The sequence below is a fragment of the Chiloscyllium punctatum genome, chromosome 9, assembly GCF_047496795.1.
Source record: "Chiloscyllium punctatum isolate Juve2018m chromosome 9, sChiPun1.3, whole genome shotgun sequence".
NCBI classification, from domain to species: domain Eukaryota; kingdom Metazoa; phylum Chordata; class Chondrichthyes; order Orectolobiformes; family Hemiscylliidae; genus Chiloscyllium; species Chiloscyllium punctatum.
Window position 1 is genome coordinate 60159953 of NC_092747.1, and position 21841 is coordinate 60181793.

General features: G+C 39.7%; 1 protein-coding gene across 7 annotated transcripts in view; it reads left to right on the plus strand.

The window, feature by feature from the left end:
• Positions 1-21841, plus strand: part of aff3 (AF4/FMR2 family, member 3) — a 152704-nt gene that overhangs the window by 103560 nt on the left and 27303 nt on the right. For 6 of the 7 annotated variants that reach the window (XM_072577637.1, XM_072577641.1, XM_072577640.1 and 3 more), the window contains 5 exons: positions 4642-4766; positions 7206-7416; positions 13618-13754; positions 13920-13986; positions 14093-14229. In XM_072577637.1, the coding sequence (XP_072433738.1) occupies positions 4642-4766; positions 7206-7416; positions 13618-13754; positions 13920-13986; positions 14093-14229 (677 nt within the window). The remainder of the gene's footprint in view (positions 1-4641; positions 4767-7205; positions 7417-13617; positions 13755-13919; positions 13987-14092; positions 14230-21841) is intronic. The other variant, XM_072577639.1, reaches the window with a different exon arrangement.

Sequence of the window (21841 nt, forward strand, 5' to 3'; positions counted from 1 at the left end):
TAAAGAGTTCTTTTTTATCATTGGCAATGTTGGCACTTGTTCCCTGAGCCTTGTCTTTAGACATTGATTTGATACGATTGTGCAACTTTTATTGTGAGATGAGAGTCAAACGGAGGGTAGAGCAGGTAAGAATATCACATTTTCCGATGAAAGACATCAGCAAACCGTTTATATATTTCTCACATTTTGACAGTTTCATGGTCATTTTTACAAATACCAATTTTTAATTTTTTAAAAAATTTGCCACAGTGGCATTTAAACTAATGTTCTACTGGATCGTTGTTGTGATTCTGTTCGCCGAGCTGGGAATTTGTCTTGCAAACGTTTCGTCCCCTGTCTAGGTGACATCCTCAGTACTTGGGAGCCTCCTGTGAAGCCCTTCTGTGATCTTTCCTCCGGCATTTGTAGTGGTTTGAATCTGCCGCTTCCGGTTGTCAGTTCCAGCTGTCCGTTGCAGTGGCCGGTATATTGGGTCCAGGTCGATGTGTTTGTTGATAGAGTCTGTGGATGAGTGCCATGCCTCTAGGAATTCCCTGGCTGTTCTCTGTTTGGCTTGCCCTATAATGATAGTGTTGTCCCAGTCAAATTCATGTTGCTTGTCTTCTGTGTGTGTGGCTACTAAGGATAGCTGGTTGTGTCGTTTCGTGGCTAGTTGGTGTTCGTGTACACGGATCGTTAACTGTCTTCCTGTTTGTCCGATGTAGTGTTTTCTGCAGTCCTTGCATGGGATTTTGTACACTACATTAGTTTTGCTTATGTTGGGTATCGGGTCCTTTGTTCTGGTGAGTTGTTGTCTGAGCGTGGCTGTTGGTTTGTGTGCTGTTATGAGTCCTAGTGGTCGCAGTAGTCTGGCTGTCAGTTCAGAAATGCTCCTGATGTATGGTAGTGTGGCTAGTCCTTTGGGTTGCGGCATGTCCTCGTTCCGTTGTCTCTCCCTTAGGCATCTGCTGATGAAATTGCGAGGGTATCCGTTTTTGGCGAATACTTTGTATAGGTGTTCCTCTTCCACTTTTTGTAGTTCTGGTGTGCTGCAGTGTGTTGTGGCCCTTTTGAATAGTGTCCTGACGCAACTTCGTTTGTGTGTGTTGGGGTGGTTGCTTTCATTGTTTAGGACTTGGTCTGTGTGATTGCAAGACAAATTCCCAGCTCGGCGAACAGAACCACAACAACAAGCACCTGAGCTACAAATCTTCTCCCAAACTTTGTTCTACTGGATCATTAGTCCCAGCCTCTGAATGGCTAATCCAGTAATTCTATATATAACAAGATATAAGGAGAAACTAAGGAGGGGTGACTTATAGCTTAGTTGAAAACATATGTTTTGGGGAGATTTATAAAGAGGGTTCTTGGGATGAGAGTTATAAAGCACAGGGCTTTTGCCAACAATTACGCACCAAAATGTGGAACAATGTTTGATTATTTCTGTAAGATGCTTCAAGCTCTGTCATAGACAGCGCCATGATTTGGAGCATCACCTTCTCTGTCAGGTTTAATGGATGAAAATGTGACTGCTCCACCTGGTTTTAATTTGATCCCTACTATGATGAGTCACTTCAGGGGAAAAGCCAGAATGCCAATGACGATGTTACATTTTGTTTGGCTGATATGCTTGCCACAGGCGAGTAGCTTGAGACATGTCGGGGTTACAGCATTGGGTTTCAGGTGGCATCTTTGGAAGGTGTGTGAAAGTGAGGTGCAGTTTGTGAATGTCAGGCAATACGTCTTGAGTGCTAGATGAATGTGTGATTATTTGACAATGTGTGAACATCTTAAAAGGAGCAGAATTATTCAAATGTGTCCAGGACAGCTTTTTAAGTCAGTTCATAATTTTTTTTTACTTTATTCATTCACGGGATGAGGGTGTCACTGGCTAAGTAGCATTTATTGCCCATTCCTAATTGCCTAGAGTGGTGTTAAGAATCAACTACATTGCTTTGGGTCTGGAGTCAAATGTAGGCTAGACCAGATAAGGATGGCAGTTTCCTTCCCTGAAGGTCATTAATGAACCAGATGGGTTTTTTCTGACAATCAGCAATGTATTTTTGGTCATCACTAGATTCTTAATTCCAGATTTTTACTGAATTCAAATTCTACCATCTGCCATGGTGGGGTTTGAGTTCCGATCCCCAGAATGTTATCTGGATTAACAGTCTAGCAATAATACCACTAAACTATCACCTCCTACAATACATCCTATAAAACAGGGTCAGGTACTGGACCTAATTTTTGAGAATGAAGCTAATGAAGCAATGGAGAATGTGACAGAGGGGGAGCATTTTGACAATAATTACAATAATTCTGGAAGGTTTAAGGCAATAGGGATAAGATGGACTGTAATTAAGAGTTCTTAATTGTGGTAAGACTGATTTTAAGGTGAACATTTTTCAGCTTTGGTGTCTTAGATGCATTGTTGGTCCAAGATGTTGCTAGGACCCCATCAACCAGCATTGACAGCATAATATCATTGGTTATTGATAGCTTCACAAATCTAGGTTCCACAATCACCAGCAATCTATTACCTGATGCTGAAATCAATTAGTGCATTTGAAAAGCTGCAAGAGTCATGTATAAGCTGAGTCAGAGACTGTGGCACAACAACAACCTGACCAAAGACACCAAACCGTGATTCTACCACATCTGGGACCTTTGTGCAGTCTGCTGCGATAGCAAGACCTGGACAACGTTTTCAAGGCAGGTGAAAAGGTGAACAGTTTCCAGTTTTGGTGTCTCGGTTACACCTTTGGTATGTCTTGGCAATATAAGGTCGTCAGTTCCAATGTCCTGAAGTATGCTACTTCTATCAGCACACTCACTACTATGAGCCAACAATGTCAGCAAAAGTTTGACCATGTTCATCAGAATGTTGGTCATCATACCCCCAAGGACCTGTACGTGAAGTAGCCACTGAGTCAAAATTTGCTCATTGTCCATTCCTGTATGACAAGGAGTTGAACAGTGTGGTGCTGGAAAAGCACAGCAGGTCAGGCAGCATCCAAGGAGAAGGAGAATCGATGTTTCGAGCATAAGTCCTTTAATCAGAAAAGTGGGGGATGGTGGGGAGGCACTAAGAGATAAATAGGGAGGTGGGAGTGGGGCTGGGGGGAGGTAGCTGGGAAGGTGATAGGCAGATTTGGGTGGGGGATGATAGTGATAGATCAGAGGGGAGGGTGGAGCAGATAGGTGGGAAGGAAGATGGACAGGTAGGACAGTTCAAGAGGGTGGTGCTGAGTTGGAGAGTTGGATATGGGATGAGGTGGGGGCAAGTGACATGAGGAAAGTGGTGAAATCAACATTGATGCTGTGTGGTTGGAGGGTCTCAAGGCAGAAGATGAGGAGTTCTTCCTCCAGGCTTCGGGTGGATTGGATTTGGTGGTGGTGGAGGCCCAAGACTTGCATGTCTTTGGCGGAGACGGAGTTGAAGTAGTTGGCCACAGGGTGGTGGGGTTGTTTGGGCATGTGTTCCAGAGATGTTTCTCCCGTATCTGCAGTCCTCACTTTCTCCTCCACTACAAAGACTCAAGTAAGATATAAGGCTGATATTTCATGCCCTCGTTGGGTGCGTTCCCAGTCTGGGAGCACATGGAATAACATGGCTGACTAGGCTACCATTTTCCTAGTCACCTCCAAGCTAACTCCCATGATCCAATGGGTTGACAGGTGTTGAAATTAGCAACCAACATCTAAGTACATCATTTAAAGGCTCATTGTTAAAACCTCAATTTACCCCAATAGCTAATTGCCCATGCAAAAGAATGGCTGGCATGGACAATCAGATACAAATGGACAGACCACTTTCAAGGATCTACCTGAACAAAGGCAGAAGTTGGGGGGGCGTGAAGGGGGGCCCCTGGGCTGGTGCTCTGCATGCATTAATGGTATCCCCCAAGATGGCATTCCCAAATCCTTCTTCTGCACCATTTACCTGACAGTTGTCTTCAGTTTCAACTTATATGACCAGTCCATTGCCCATAGTATTGCATACAGAGTCGAGACCAAATATAGTCTTCAGGTCAATTGGAATTAAAGGAAGAATTGGGGACAACTGTGGCAATGGAGCTGAGAAAAGGACGAATATCTGAGACTGAGGTGATAAGTGATTAGATAGAACTGCATTTGACATCCAGATTGTTCAGCTATCTGCCTGTTATCAAGAGTTGGATGAGTTAACATTTCCTCCACCTGAGGATTAAGAAGATCTAAATAATGTTTTGCAACCTCTGTCAAAATGTTGCACATCATGCCATCAATTCTCTCACCCTCTCTTGCTCTTGTTTGATTTGATTGTGCCCAACCTCAACAGTTCTTTTTGATGCAGAGCTGAGCTTCAAAGCATATATGTCTCATACATTACCAAAATTATTTATTTCCACCACAAAATTGCTTGTTAAAGGAGAATCCTTTTTTTTTTATTAGTGATTCATTCAATAAGTTTCTTAAAGGTGCAGAATATTAAAATGTATGGAATTATCAGGCCAATCAGTGAGACCAGATTGCCCAAATGGAAATAAAAACCTGAAGAGACTGGATGGGTTATGTCCTCCATTTTGGTACTTCAGTATTTTCTCTGTGAAGTAGTAATGAAATATTTGGTATTTAATTACAAGCTTCTGTAATAACTTCTTCCATTGTGTATTTTTGCAGTGTGAAAACAGAAATGCTGACAAGAAAAGTAAAAAAAAACATTTTGACAACAAACATTTTATTGTGGGACTACCCTCTACTGACAACTGTTCTGCATCAAATCAAAAAGCTATTGTTATCAATGAGTAGGTGTTGTTATGTGACCTTATCATCATTTATATTGTTAAACAGGAGCCAACTATTCTTAATTCTCAACAGAGGTAATATTTGATTAAGGGAAAATCCTGCATAATAAAATTCCTTGACTTTTCTGAGGAAATAATGTCGGACATCCACAGTGGAAATAATTAAAATACAGTGTACCTATGCTCCCAGAAAAGCAATCAACAATTGAAAAAGGCTGTGCGAGTTAATTTAAAGGGAGAGGCAGACTGAATGTGTGTAATCTGTTTCAAGCAGGTAATATTGAGTTTAGAATAATCTGGGTGCAGAATAAGAAAAATTGCTTTCATATTTCATTTGAAATTCTGGGTAAAGGCATCAAGAGTTAAAATCTATATTAACTGAAGGATTCCTAACAGTAAACAGAACTTCTATGGATAGACAAGGTGAGAAGAAAAAGAGAGTTTTAGACACAAAATTCCAGAGATAAAGGATACGAGAGCTAGGAGTGTTTTCACTTTAAGTGGCTACACTTAAACCCTAACGATGCCTATGTTAAGTGAGATGTCTGTAACCATGGAATGTTAGAGAAGATTTTAAGGGAGAATCTTGCCAGAAATAAGCAGAAGGGCCAAGAGTTCTCGACCCTTACATAAATCTTTGACTCAGTGTTCAGACCAATTGGTTAATCGTCAAATTTCTGACACATTCTAAACCTGCTGGGGCAGTAAGTCGAATGTGGTCAGATATTCTCAGCTAGGCTATCAACTAGGCAAACCTGTTGGACTATAACCTGGTGTTGTGTGATTTTTAACTTTGTACACCCCAGTCCAACACCGGCATCTCCAAATCCTGAGAAGTTCAGCTCACTTGGATTCCTGCAGTTAAGAAGAGATTTAAATTTTCTTTTGTCAACCCACAGAATTTCAAACAAGCTCTGGTTGAAAGCATTGTTCTTGACTTTGCAATCAGGATATTCTAAATTTTAAAAAGCTTTTGAAATCGAATCAGACATACAATCTACATCCCCGTACAATTAACTTCTTGATGGCCCAAATCTATTGTTCATTTCCCAGTCAGCAATGAATATTGTCGAAATGGGTGTGGAATGAAAATTGAGCGAGGACATTCAGCTTACAGTCTAAGCATCTGCATTCGTTGAAGTGGTATTTTTAATATCTTTTACACAACTGCCAATAAAATTGATAGTTATTAGTGTTCATGATATTTGATGTTTGAATATTAAAATTATTTTCATTTAATTCATGAACTTTGGGGCCTCAATCCATTAATAAATATCTGAGATCTCGGATTTAAGACAAAATGAAACTGGTCTATAACGAGATCACAGCGGTAGATTTATGAACAGAAATGGACAGCATTCCTTCAGCTTACAGTTTTTTTAGTGGTCATCATAACTACAATATGATATTACATTCTAAGGTCTGAACCATACAATTTTATGGCTATGTACAAATTGCATCAAGTTCTTAAAATCCTCACAAGGCTCAGCAAATTTTCTTATCGTCTCTTACCAAACATACATCATTAACCATCTATCCCACCCTACGGGGTCCCTCACATCCAATTTGAATATTAATATTCTGAATACTAATAAGGCAAATTGTGGTATTAATAGGATGTTTAACGAATAATCTCCCTGAATTGGCAACTCACTGCTGCCTAGTGAGATACTCTTTACATAACTGGCAAATGTATAAAAGATGCAGTGGTTGCTCCAGATGTCAAAATAGGCCTTGCTAGCCGCCTTGTGCATTTCTGCTGCAATTCTATCCATAGCCCATGTCGTTCCACCCCCTATGGGTCCCATGCAAATTATCTTGGAGGTTTCTGCAATACCTTTATTATATTCCAGTAAATATTCTCATTGTTATTTCCATTCATTTGAGAGGAAGACCTCAACCAATAGAAACTTCATCTCTCCCATCTCTCAATGCAACCCTGACTGATGAGTTCTTTATAGAGTGAGGAAGCAGTGCTCCTCAAACTAAATATGTTATCTACCCCTGACAACACTCCTCTGAGAATAATTTTCAGTATTGTTTCTGAAGAAGCATAATCGCCTCTCTCCTCCCAGCGTGTCCTCACTCCTTGTATGAAATGTGCAGAAATAAAAAAAACTAACATTTTCATAAAGAGAAGAACAAAATATACTTTCATAAGCTGTACCAATAGGTTTAAGTGCTTGCTATAGATTTCCCATTCTTTCCTCCTCAGACACTTTCAGAAAATGGCCCAATACACGCTAAGTGTATCTCTTTTATACAAGTGCAGCACGTATGCACTCCAAACTCAATGGAATTTTTACCCTTAATATCTAGTGTACAAAAAGCAAAAGCTAGGTAGTTAGGATAAACAACAAATAGTTCTTTAATGTTATTGTTGTCTTATACACCGGTATTGTGATTCCACTTTTTCCTTTTGTTGTTATCCTAATATAGGTTATCCAAACAAACAAATGGGACAGAAAAAATAATTCATCCCTTTATTTCACCATTACCTGGCATTTCTAATCAGAAGTACCCTGATGAAAACAACATCACTGCTGGAGGAGGCAATGATACTGTTTCACCTAACAAATCCTCGTTACCTTTACCTTCCTTAAATTGGAAATCTGAGTCTAAACTACAGAGTTGCACTCAAGCCTCCAATGTAAGTAAACATAACACCCAAACTCTGCATAACATATAATTGTGTAACATACTGCGCATTTTGCATTTTGCTTCATCATTGTGAAGATCGCTGAGTCCTTTTAGTTTACCTGTTGTTAGATTTAGACCAAATTACCCAACTATCTGTATCGTGATGGGAGAGTTGAATGGTTCTGATTAGCTAAAAATGTCGTACCACAGCACGTGAAACTTATTGAAGTAACAAAAATAGTCCCTTTTCTACTGATGTATTCAAGATCTAACGCACCAAACTAATATCTGATGTGGTACAAGAGACTGTGGAGATTATACTGTGGGAATATAAAATAGATATTGCTATCATATCTGCAGAAACTCTTTAGAATCAGGATAAGCATACATGAAGGAATTCATTCATAGGTGTATTCCAGAAAGACAAGCGCATGAGTGTAAAAACAGTAGAAAGAAATGTTGATTGGGTTAGCTTCAATAGGAAGAGGCTCACGTGGAAAAATGCACTTGCCTAGCCAAGTGGCCTGCTTCTCCACTGTAAAGTTAATTTAACTCTAAGTAATTTAACCACAGAATTCCTCATACTCATTGCAGGCCATGAAACTGATTGCAAATATTCTCTGACAGAAAAGGAGTAATCTTCAAGAATTTTACTGGCTGTTCTGTTAAAGTACATCCATACTAACCACAATGAAAAGGAATGAAGGAGTGAGAGCATAAGATGAGCTGCGCATTCTGTAGGCACAGAATTTACGACATATTAAAGATATGAAAAATTCCATAACATTCCCCAGCATACCGCTATTATACTATGAACTGCAGGCAAAGTAAAATAGAAAAAGATCTGATGTTTTAAGTGAAATGATATTATGGGGCTGTTGAACAAATTTAGATTGTAGTTTAATGGCATAGTAGTACACAATGCAATTCTCTTCTCTAAATGCAGACACCTAAAACACCAGAAAGTGTGCTCATTCTTTGAGAGCCCTTAAAAACACATGCACCTGGCAATAGATGATACACTGAGCTGCACTCCCTGCCTTACTATCAGGGACCCATTATTGAATTCAATTGATATTAAAACTAACTGTTGACGTGCTGATTTATTTAATTAGTTTAGGGTTAATATCACTGAAGTAAACCTACTCCTGGTATTCGTGCACTACTTTTATCGTAACAAAATTATTTTTAACATTGTTACTTAAGCTGAGTTTATTAGTCCAGAAATATAACAGTTATTTGAATCTATTATGCTTTAGTCTATTTGTATTTATCAGCCTGAACATAATGCATGCTGTAAGGTACTAACTTTCTGCCAACTGCAGAGACAAACATAAGCAGGTTCCACAAGGATTCTACCAATCGGTGCACTAACTTTGGTGGAAATTGCAGATGGACTATATGCATTTTTGCCAAGCTTCCACTGAGGTTACAGCAGCCTTCTCAAAATATCCTGGTTAATATTTTATTCTGATGTTCTTTTTCATGTTTACAGAATGAAGCATTTTTCATCTGAATTTGCTAAGTAAAATATTTATTTGCAGAACTGGTAAATTTCAATTTCATTGCAATCAGCAGCTGTGCACAAGCAGTGGTGAGATTCAAAACCACAATGACATGATTGATGTGAGATCATGAGAATAAATAAGATTAAATTAGGTTAGTCTGTAACAAAAAACTTCATTTATTAAATTTTCAATGTTTGGGTTACAGACTAATCCAGTGCATTCTATAAATACACTGTAATTATTATCTGGTTAGCAGATATGGAGAGAAATATTGGCACTTGTAACATTATACCTCAAAATTCCAGGCACTGGTAACTTGATGAAACAAGTTAATTGCTTTCTTTCAATTGCAAATTGAGTGGGCACAATAAACAAAAGAAGCATGGTAACATTTTGCCCTCATATGATTTGTACTATAGAACATGCAGTGAGAACAATGCTGATTTTGTTTTGATCCTTTTCCTGTGAATGGGTATATTTGGTCTTGTTATTCTATTACCCATTGACTGCCTTTGGTCATTTATATCATGTAAGAAGGAAACAGATGGTCAAACCTGGAGCCTGGCTGATTTGTTTCATCCTGGAGATGAAAGAAATCTAAGAGGGAAACAGAAAATGCTGTCACTACTTAGCTTGTCAGACAGCATTTGCAGCAGAGGAAAGCATGTTACAAATTATTAGGAAAAAGTAGGACTGCAAATGCTGGAGAGTCAGAGTCAAAAAGTGAGGCACTGGAAAAACATAGCAGGTTAGGCAGCATCTGAGGAGCAGGAGAGTCGACATTTCGGGCATTCTTGATGAAGGGCTTATGCCCGAAACGTCAACTGTCCTGCTCCTCAGACGCTGCCTGACTGGTTGTGCTTCTCCAGCACCACACTTTTTGACTGTTACAAATTATTGTCAGGATCTACATTAATGCTTATTATTCATTTTTAGATGCATCTAAAGAAAGTTCTTTTCTTTACAATAATATTTTCTGACGATGGGAGTTAACCTTATCATTTCCTATGAAGGTTCTGTTTGGTTCAACTACCTTCCTATAACTTCAGTTATCAAATGGTCAGTCATCAAGTGTTATGATCTTTCAGATATTTGTAGCTGACACTCAGATCTCACTCTGCCTTACATTTAATGAACAAATGACACAGGGTTGTATTCATTCTGAATGTTCCTAGCTATGTTCATTCCATTTGTATTGTTCAGTTCATTCCAAATATAACTTTGAAGGCCCAGAGCCTGACTCTTCATTGTTTCGAGCCTGATTGGCAGTGGGAGGAAGGGCTGCTTCCTCTGATTATAAAATCTGTAGATCCTTGGAGATTTGATTTTCTGAAAGCCAAGAACTGATTTATTTCTGTAGGTACACAGGCAGTTTTGTTTACTTATGGGGATGGTTTTGTAGGTGTTGGTCCTGGGTAGGTAATCTGAGTCAGAAGGTTGTTATTTTAGTCCCATGGTATGACATTAAACATTGTCTACCATCTTAGATGGACGTAACATAATCCATGGCACTGTTTCAAAAGAGAGGAGGGGAGTTATCTCTGGTTAATATTTGTCGCTCAATAGATTATTTGATCATTATCACCGCAGTTTGTTGGAGCTTGCTGTGTGGAACTTGACTGCTGTGTTAGCTATATAACAATGACTCCATTTCAAAAGCACTTAGTTGACTATTAAGTGCTTTGAGATATCTGATGTACCTGAAAAAAATACAGGTCTATTTTTTTGCTGCAGACTCACAGCCAGTAAATGAAGAGAACAATGGGTGAAATTTAAACCCCCAAACAGGATATAGATTTGCATCAGATGAGACATAAAATGTTAGAAATCTCATACCCAGCCTCAAGCTGCCACTAACCTGGCCTCTGACAGTTAGAATGGAAGAGAAAGAGGAAGCAGGGAACCATTCCTAAGAGATAGGCAGGTCACTTAAATATTTTCAGACTTCATGCTCAGGTTTTAATCTCCATTTCAAATGTAATGCTGGACATTCTTGGCCTCACAAAACCCCATGCTTCTATGAAGGTGAGGATTGCTGAATCCAAGATGCAGGTGGAAAGGCATTTACCTGCTGATCCAATGAACTTCCCATTCGCTATGTCCTTTGACCATGTGAACCTAAAAGCGCCACCCCCCAACATCTCTGGCTCCTCAATGTCTCCAACCTTTTAATTAAGTCCACAGTCCTCTCATCTCTGACCTGTCAACATCTTTGACTCTGCCATATCCAAACCCCTCAACTTCTTCAGGGTGAGAATCATATGTGATTCCTGATAAACAGCTTATGCTTGAAACATCAATTCTCCTGTTCCTCGGATGCTTCCTGACTGGCTGTGCTTTTCCAGCACCACATTTTTCGACTCTGATCTCCAGCACCTGAAGTCCTCAGTTTCTCTTAGTCTATTATCCCAGTCAATCAGCTTGGTAAGAAACTCATTTGACTTCAATTGTTTGTTTACAATTTTGGCACCCACCCATCTACCTTATTACAGTATAGAGACAGCTTGGCAGGATGGGGGAAGGTGCAACAAAGTGGTAGGTGGGGCACGTCTTGTATTTTAATTGATCCCTGCCCTGCTGACAACATGCCTGGAAAATCCAGCTCCAGAGTCTTCTATAGCTGTGTATCGGCTGAGTGTTATACTGCAAGCATGTACAATTCTTGCAGTCCCAGATCTGTTGGCAACTGAGAAGCAAGTAAAATTGCCAACTTGTTCTTTTGTTCCGGAGCCCAGAATTAGTCTCTGGCCAATTTGTACAGTTACACACTTCAAGGCAACAGCTGTGCGGTACAGTGGGGGTGTTCCTAATTCTGGGTAGAAAGTCTGCATTCAAGTCCACCTATCATGAAGCTATGTCACAACAGGTTGATTTAAATAATTTTCATACTTCAGGATTGCAAGGCACACCTTGGAATTGATGTAACTGAACAAAGAATTTAGTCTACAGTTTTAGCTGCTTCATATTTGCTATAACTCTTTCAGCCTTTCCAGCATAAAATACTACAAGTGGCATTATAGAATGAGAGCACATTTAAAATGTATTATGAGAAACAAAGCTCACTCACTTCAATAATTTCAGTACCCACAGTTTCTAGCATAGTGTTTTACTCTTTTGTTTCATTCTCAGTACATGCATATTGTTAATTTATCAATAGATTAAAAGGTTGACCATATGTAACTTTAAAAGTAAAGCTTTCCCTGCTCTTCTGAAGGCACTGACTTTTACTGTGGTTTCATTTTGTGCAAGTTAAGCAGTTTCCATGATCTTGTTCAAGAAGCTGTTTTTCATATGGAATTCAAACAAAATGTTGGCCAGCTATTCAACAGTCAGAGGCAATATAGATCAACCACTTTAACATGCCCACACAGCAGTACTACCACAGTATATAGCAGCAACAGGATTATTTGATTTTTTTCCTCTCAGTCTGAGGTCTGCAAATTTCACACCAGTTGTGACACAAAGAGTTGTGCATTCACTCAGTTGGTTTGAATTACTCAGGGACATGCTACTAATATCAAATGAATCATTTAATGACTACTCATTGGCTGGGATTTAATGTCTAAACTTAAAACTGTTGTCTGATCAATTGTGAAATGATCTATAACGTGCAACAGGACATGGATAAGCCAGCACAATTTAGGATCCAACTTAAGATCTTGGGTAAGGGGAATGTGAGGAAGAATTGCACAGCAACTGATAATGACATGGAACTCACTGCAGCGAATGAAGGCAGAAATTAATGTAGTGGAGGTAGAAACAGACTTCAAAAATACAATGACTGCAGATGCTGGAAATCATATTTTGAATTAGTGGTGCTGAACTGCTGTGGTCTTCCAGCACCACTAACCCAAAATTCAAAAATACATTGGATGGGCACTTGAAAGAAATAAGCCTGTAGTGCAATGGAGATTGAGTAAAGTGGTGGGGCTGACTGGTTTGTTTTGGATACAATGGGCTAAATGGCCTCCTTCTGTACAGTGAATAACTCTAATTTTGATAAGAAGCACAGGTTGTGCTATTTTCAGAAAGCAAGGATAATATTATATTTTATTTTAGAAGATAAAGAATGCATCTGTTCCTTTCTAGTTCTATTACATTTTCTTACTTGGCAGACTATTCTATACCAGCCATTTTCCATCAACTGGGAGAGTATGATGGTACATTTTTTTCCTTTAGTATCTGCCTAAATTAAATCATACATGTAACAGCGGCTGGTTGGCAGTTTTTCTTGTGTATTAAGTGATTCATTCTGATTCAAAGCTAATGTCACTCATTTCTTGAGTGACTTGTTCCTTCTTAACACTCTTTCTGGTTCTGACTCACAACTGTCAGGAATTCTGCCAGTACTCATTATTGTACTCGAACTCACCTCTAGTGCAATGCCATTAATAATTATGTTATCCGGATAATAATATTGGAAGGCACATATATAATCAAACTTGTAGAAGTCATTAGCATGGTTGGAAGTAGCCTCTTAGGTGGACAAAATAGTTTAACAATGAACCAAAAGAGTTGACACGATTCAATGAAATTATTATACTGCAATGTTCGACTATTGCTAATGAGCACAGTGTAACTATGATCTGTCATAGTACCAAACCTTTAAAAACTGCTCTTGTGACTAATGTTATTATCACATTTGTTATTCTGATCTACTTTGGAATAGTCTGTGCAAAAAAAAAGTTATACTTGTATTGCAGAAAGATCTCCACATTAACTCCAACAGCAATCAACTTTGCAATAATCAATTATTTCAAACACCTCAAGAAAATTCATGGCATGAGACATCAAAGTGGCAAAATGATTCCTGCAGACCTAGGCTTGTTTTTGATGACAAGTGAGTAAGGCACTCTGAAAATTTAGTGTTAAGTTAAACTCTTTAAAAAGATCAGCACTATACACCATTGTAACTTCTGACATTTTAGATTGATTCATATCACTTTTGTAGTTAATCTGCCTTCAAAATATTCACCACTTTAGGATTTTTAAATTTATATTTAAGCAGGCAGCAAAATGCTGATTACTACATGCAGGAGGCAAAGAGAAAGAAGCACAAAGCTGATGCCATGGTATGTTTAGTTTTATATTTGAATCTGTTAACTTTTTGAAAAATTATACATTTTAATATATCCTTGCCAGAAAATTTCATTTTGAGACTATATTTGTTTGGTTTAGGTGGATAAGTTTGGAAAGGCGGTGAATTATATAGATGCAGCTTTATCTTTTATTGAATGTGGCAATGAAATGGAACGTGGACCGCTTGAAGCCAAATCTCCATACATGATGTATTCTGAAACAGTGGAACTTATCAGGTATGTTACAAATTGTAAGATTATTGATCCAGTTAAATAGATAGTAGTCTACATAGTTAATGCAAGGACTCAATTAAAAGACTATTAAGTGTAATAAAGCACTGCTTATAGATGAGCAAGGATACTGACTCAAGAGATTCCATGGCAAGCCTGTTTGGATTTGCTGCATCCCTGGCCCAACTCCTAACTGAAAGAAGGGTCATTTGTATATCACAGGCAAGAAATCTATATCACAGTGCTAAATAGGCTTCAGTCTTGGACAGGGGAAATAATTCAGTTGTTGTAGCTATGAAGATCAGCAGTCCTTGCTCAACGTGCTTAAAATGTTTTCAATATTTTGAATTTTGTTTCAATTTTTTTAAGGAGAAAGTGAGGACTGCAGATGCTGGAGATCAGAGCTGAAAATGTGTTGCTGGAAAAGCGCAGCAGGTCAGGCAGCACCCAAGGAACAGGAGAATCGACGTTTCGGGCATCAGCCCTTCTTCAGGAATGAGACCCTCATTCCTGAAGAAGGGCTGATGCCCGAAACGTCGATTCTCCTGTTCCTTGGATGCTGCCTGACCTGCTGCGCTTTTCCAGCAACACATTTTCAGCTTCAATTTTTTTAAGCACTGTTGCCTCACAGCACCAGGATGCCAGGTTCGATTCCAGCCTCAAGTGACTGTCTGTGTGGAGTTTGCACATTCTCTCCATGTCTGCGTAGGTTTCCTTCGGGTGCTCCAGCTTCCTCCCACAATCCAAACATGTGCAGGTCGGGTGAATTGGCCATGCTAAATTGCCCATCATGTTAGGTGCATTAGTCAAAAGGAAATGGGTCTGGGTGGGTTACTCTTCAGAGGGTCAGTATGGACTTGTTGGGCCGAAGGGCTTGTTTCCACACTACAGGTAATCTAATCTAAACACCAGGCAAATTAAAATATATATATTCATTCATGTGGTGTAGTCATTTCTGTCTACTTCAGCATTTATTGCCCAATGCTTTGTATTGGATGGTGTTGAGATGCCTTGTAGACGTAGGCAGGCTTTAGGGAGTCAGAATGTGAATTGCGTGCTGCAAACTTCTAGCTTAGGACCTGCTCTTGAAGCCACAGGTAGGGCCAGTCCAGTTCAGTATCTAGTCAATGGTTAGCCATTAAAAATATGGAATTCAATGATGGTAATGTCATTAAATATCAAGGAACAGTGGTAAAAATCTCTACAGAATCCCTACAGTGTGGAAACAGGCCTTTCGGCCCAACGAGTCCACACTGACACTCTGAAGAGAAAGCCACCTAGACCCATTCCCCTACATTTACCCTGAGTAATGCACCTAGCCTACACATCCCTGAATACTGTTGACAATTTAGTTTGCCCAATTTACCTAACCTGCATATCCCTGAACACTATGGGGCAATTTGTGGGAGAAAACCCACACAGACACAGAGTGAATGTGCAAACTCCACACAGTCAACCAAGGCTGGAATCGAACCTGGGTCCCTGGCACTATGAGGCAGCAGTGCCCTAACCACTGAGCCACCGTGCCATCTCCATTCTTGGAGATGTTCATTCCTGCATTTGTGAGGTGCAAATGTTACTTGCTGCTTGTCAGTCCCAGCCTGGACATTATCCAGGTCTTGTTTATTTGGATCTGGACTACCTCAGTATCTGAAGTTTGTGAATGATGCTGAACATTATGCAATCATCAGTATATATCCCCACTTCTGACCTTTTGATATAAAAATAGTCATTGCTAAAGCAGCTGAAGATGGTTGGGCCCAGGACCAATATTCACTCTAATCTGTGAGGATGCACACACATGCAACTGCTCCTATGTTCCACGCATAGCAATCGGCATCGGCATGCCAGTCATGGCATTGACCTCCCATTCCAGAAGTCGCTGCCACATATGGGTCTCACAGGTAAGGCAATTCAAGGGAATGCTGTCTAGGACCCAACCCAGATGAACTCCTGCAGAAATGTCCTGGAGCTGAGATGATTGGCCTCCAAAAACCGCAGCCATGTTCCTTTGAACCGTGTATGATTCCAACCAGAGGAGTGTATTCCCCGGTTTCCATTGACTTCAGTTTTGCTAGGGTTCTTTGATACTACACTCTGCTAAATGCAGCCTTATTATCAAGGGCAGGCACTCTCACCTCTAGAATTCACCTCTTTTTGTCCACATTTGGACCAACGTTGTGATGAGATGAGTGGCCCTGGCAGGACCCAACTGAGCCTCAGTGAGCAGGTTATTGTTTTCCAAATGCTGCATAAAGTTTTGTCGATGACCCCTTCTATCACTTTATTGATGGTCTGGCATGATAATCCAGGGTGACAATTGACTAGGTGGGATCTGTCCTGCTTTGTGTGCGTATCAACTACCTAGGCAAATTTCCACATTGTCAGGTACTGCCAAGGTTGTATCACCAATTGAACAGCTTGCCTGGAGGTGTATGGCTAATTCTAGAGCACAAGTATTGTCAGAATCTTGTCAGGGCATAATTTTATCTGCAGTATCCAGTATCTTCAGTTGTTTCTTGATATCACGTGGAGCGAATCAAATTGTTTAAACACCAGTATCTGTCATGTTAGGGACCTCTGGAGGAGACCGAGATGGATCTGACTGAAGATTGGTGCAAATGCTTTATCTTTGTCTTTTGCACTAATGTACTGGGTTCCCCCATCATTGAGGATAGGGATATTCATGGACCCTTCATCTCCTGTTGTTAATTATCCGCCACTTTTTCACAATTGTGGCAGGACTGCACATCTTAGGCCTGATCCAATGGCTATATGATTGCTTAGCTCTGTCTGTTGCTTACTTACCTTACTGTTTAGTATGTAAATAGTCCTGTGTCGTAATTGCACCCTGCTGCTGCTTCTGCCATGTCCTCCTGAAATCTTCATTGAATCATAATTGATCCCCATGGGGAAATGCTGGGTCATGAGGTTACAAAGGCAGCATGGCGGCTCAGTGGTTAGCACTGCTACCTCACAGCACCAGGGACCCAGGTTCGATTCCACCCTCAGGCAACTGTCTGTGTGGAGTTTGCACATTCTCGTTGTGTCTGCGTGGGTTTCCTTTGGGTGCTCCAGTTTCCCCCAAAGTTCAAAGATGTGTAGGTTAGGTGGATTGGCTATGCTAAATTGTCCATAGTGTGCAGGGATGTGAAGGCTAGGTGGTTTAGCCATGGGAAATGCTGAGATAGAATAGTGGGTGGGTCTGGGTGGGATGCTCTTCGGATGGTTGGTGTGGACTCAATGGGATGAATGGCCTGCTTCCACACAATAGGAATTCTGAGATTATTGTCCAATTCTGAGGCTGATGATACACAGTGTCTCATAGATGCCCAATTTTAAGTTGCTGGATCTATTTGACATCTAATCTATTTAACACAGTGATAGTGCCACAAAAATAGATGAATGTATCCTGTATGTGAAGACAGGACATGACGTCCTTAAGGACTGTGCAGTTGTCACTCATGCTGATTTCAACCCGAACAAATGCAACTGTGACAGGTAAATTGGTGAAGAAGTTGATTTTTCCCTTTTGCTAGTTCCCTCACTACATACCACAGACTGACTGTAAAGTTATGTCCTTTATGGCTTGGCCTGCTCAGACAGTAATAACGCTGCTAAACCATTCTTGGTGATGGAAATTGTAGTCCATTGCGAACTAGAAAACACTCGATGCCTTTGCCACTCTTTGTGCTTTCTCCAAATGGTGCTCAGCATGGAGGAGAATGGATTCATTAGCTTAGGGAGTATGATACATAGGAAGAGTTATTCTTACCCATATTTGGCCTGATCCTATGAGACTTCATGTGATCCAGAGTCATTGTTGAGGATTTCCAGTACAATTCCTTACTGACTGTATATGAAGCTGCTGCCCACCTCAGGGTTGGATGTCTGCAAACTATGATTCCATGAGTATGACTATGTAAGGCTGTTGCTTGACTAATCTATGGAACACTTTTGCACAAGTTCCCAGATGCTGGTAAGGAGGACTTTTCAGTCTCAACAGGGCTGGGTTTGCCGTTATTACTTAAGTACCTGGTAGATGCCATTGTCCACCTGGTTTCTTGTTACAACAAATGGCTGCTAGAACATTTCAGCAGGCATTTAAGTGTTAATTACATTTCTGTTGATGTGGACAACATGTCGGCAGAACTAAGGAAGGATGCTAGATTCCCTTCTACAAAGGACATTGATGAGCTAATTTTTAAAAATAACAGTTGTGTGGTTACATGGCTACCATTAGGCTAAATTCAGGTTTTATTGATTTCAAAATTTACCACCTGCCATGGCAATATTTGAACCTAGTCCATAAAATCTCAGCCTGTGATTTTGGATTATTAGTCTAGTGACATTGCCACTCCATCACCTCCAATTGTTTCAGGAAGCCAGCCTTCAAATTTCTCCTTGAAGCACTTAACATCCCTGTCTTTCAAAAGCCAAAGTTAGTTCTGTGGTACAAATAATGAGAAATATGTTATTTAACTGATTTTCCTTATTTTTAGAGCATAATACATCATGAGTCCACTTTAGACAGATTGTCCAACTATTTCAATTCAATTGTCTATCTCTACTTACCCATTTTACTGACGACGTTACTGATATTTTGCAGCCTTATGTAAGGCTGAAAGCAATTACTGAAACTATACTAAAGTATCACAAGTCCAGTAGAGATTACTCTTGACAGACTGGACCAAGGTTCATGTTTGATTATACTTAAGTGAGTTTTATTTTACAGTTGCTATCCTAGTCTCAACTGGTTTGATATTGAAATAGGAAATGCTTTCACTCCTCATCAATAACATTCTTCATCTTGATAAACTTATCCAAATGTTTAAAATATTTATTTCAATTCTATGCAAACATTTTTTCCAGTTTTCCTCACAACAAGAGGTAGCACACACAGTGACCCTTTATGCTTCCCTGGATTCTGGGTAGTATTGGCAAGACCAGCATTTGTCACCCATCTCCAATTGCCCTTGCACCAAGTGGCTTGCTAGGTCATTTCAGAGGGTAGTTAAGAGCCAATCATATTACTGTGGATCTGGAATCATGTGTAAAGTATGCCAGATAAGCATGGCAGAACTCCGTCCCCTAAGGATATTAGTGAGCCAGATAGGTTTCATGACAATTGACAATAAAACTAGATCACAAGCATTCACTTCAGTGGACAGAAAATTGCAGGGTGTATGCATTTGATCTCACATGGTACAGTTGAAGTAAGTTTCTCTTCCTGCTGGGAATGTAGGAATGTGAAATCTGTCTTCATACGTACAAATCGATGATGCATCATTACACCCCATAAGAGAAGTTGGAATGAGGAAGAAAACATTGCAGACGATTTTTTTTTCAGTGCAGCCATTTGCTGCAATAAAGTGAAAACTATGACATCATACTTAAAGTAAAGAGGTACTTTGTCTACAATATCAAACTTTATTCAGTCACCTAAGAGCTGATATTCAAATAGTTAGCACACATGGTTTTAGATTAAGATAGAAATTAAAGTTTTAAAATTCCATATTGTATCACACTGGAACAAAACATCATGAAGAATGGGAAAAAGTGAGGACTGCAGATGCTGGAGATCAGAGCTGAAAATGTGTTGCTGGAAAAGCACAGCAGGTCAGGCAGCATCCAAGGAACAGGAGAATCGACGTTTTGGGCATGAGCGAAGGGCTCATGCCTGAAACATCGATTTTCCTGCTCCTTGGATGCTGCTTGACCTGCTGTGCTTTTCCAGCAACACATTTTCAGCAGCAGTCATGAAGAATGGGGCCATTTAACACAATGCTTTCGAAGTATTGCAACTGTAATTAATATACAAGAGAGAATAGACAAATGCATACTTGAATTTTAATATATGTAATGCCTAAGAAAGAAGAGGGGTCTTAATTTTCTTTATGGAAAGGGAAAAATAAATCTACTAGTAGCTAAAGTTGAGGAATGTTTCACACCTCAAGAATCTTATTCATGTAAAGCACCTTTAATATGATCTTCAAGTGCATGAAGAAATCTTTGGTCAGTATACCATTAGTTTCTACAGAGGTACTCAGGATGCCAAATGGAAGGTTAGTACAACTCCCAGAGGAACACTATACATAGCATTTACACCATTTCCTGCTGATCTTCTGATGTTATGGAGAGAGGTTGAACAATATTTACATATGAATATACATCTTGTCACTATGGATCCTTCATTGGAAACTGCTTTCTAGCCATTAAAGATGATCAAGTAGGAGCCAGGTAACTAAAGCAAAGGTTTAGAATTAAACAGTTGTTGATATTTATACAGCAGGAGCAGTCAGCAAAAATGTAGTTAAAACATTTTTGTAGTAATCACACTTGTAGAAACAATGCAAATGGAGCTGAGATATTGCTTTGAACAGCTTGAGAAGAAAAGAATGTGTAGCTTATCTTGATAATTAGTGGTAAATTCCAAAATGAAAAAGAGATACCCAGTGTTGACCAAGTGTCAGTGCAGAATGAAAAACAAAACCATTTTGAAAAAAAAAGTGTTCAAAACCAAAGCAAGAGCATCTTGATCATATAAAGAAGGAAACACAACAAGGAATTTCACGAATGGAAGAATAATCTAAGATAGAGTGAGAACGATTTGTTTTATGGATGAAACACCGACAGGAGATAGTGTTAAATGTACAACTTCAAGAAAAATGGTAGATCGAGAATTAGCAGTTTTGCTAGAAAACTCAATTTAGCATCACGTCAGTCACTTTACAGACTTTTAAGTAGAAAATTGAGCAAGTTGAATCAAAGGTAGCGATGTACACTGTCCAGAACATCCAGGCATAGGAAACTATGATCTGGTAGGTGGATCCAAAACCAAATACTAAAGACTAAACACAGGAACATCAAATAGACCACAAGTATTCTACCATTTAGAATATATAAAAACAGTAGATATAAACACTTAACAGTAAATGCAGTGTTAGAGAAGTTTGCTCACTTATGCAATCATTTAGATTTTGTGGCAGAAAGGCACAGCATATTTCCACAGCCAGACATCTAGCAAGGAAAGTTCCAGTTCAAATCTGAGATAATATGTGATGAGCTGGAGAGAATGGACAAACTTGAAGTAATAAAATTAAAGAACTGAATTTATTCATCAGCAGTATGAGTCATTAAACCAAGCAGTGAACAACTCTGAATATATCTGGCTTGGATTTTCACTACCATAGTAGGTAGTTAGAGTTGGGAAATTTCCCATTCGCATCCACCATTTTGATGGAAAGTCTAAGTGAACTGATCTTCTCTTGGCGTTGGGGGTAGGGGAGGGGATTTGGGGGTCATAGTAGGTGCAGGAAAGTATTGGCACGTGCCACTCTGATAAGATCAGAAGCAGCCACAAAGGCCACTGAAGCCCAAGGTGGGCTGCATAAAAATACCATCTCACTTCTCCGGGACATGGTCCCAGTTCTATGGCTATATTTATCCCTCACACCCCATCAGCCCCTTCCCCATATATTTCCTGTGTCATAACTATGGCCTCCATGCTATCCCAACCCCATCCATGACCCTTATACTCTCCATGCCACGTCGCAGTCCTTAAATGTCCATTCAGCCAGAATACCACACTAACCCTATGATAACAATGGCATATGTG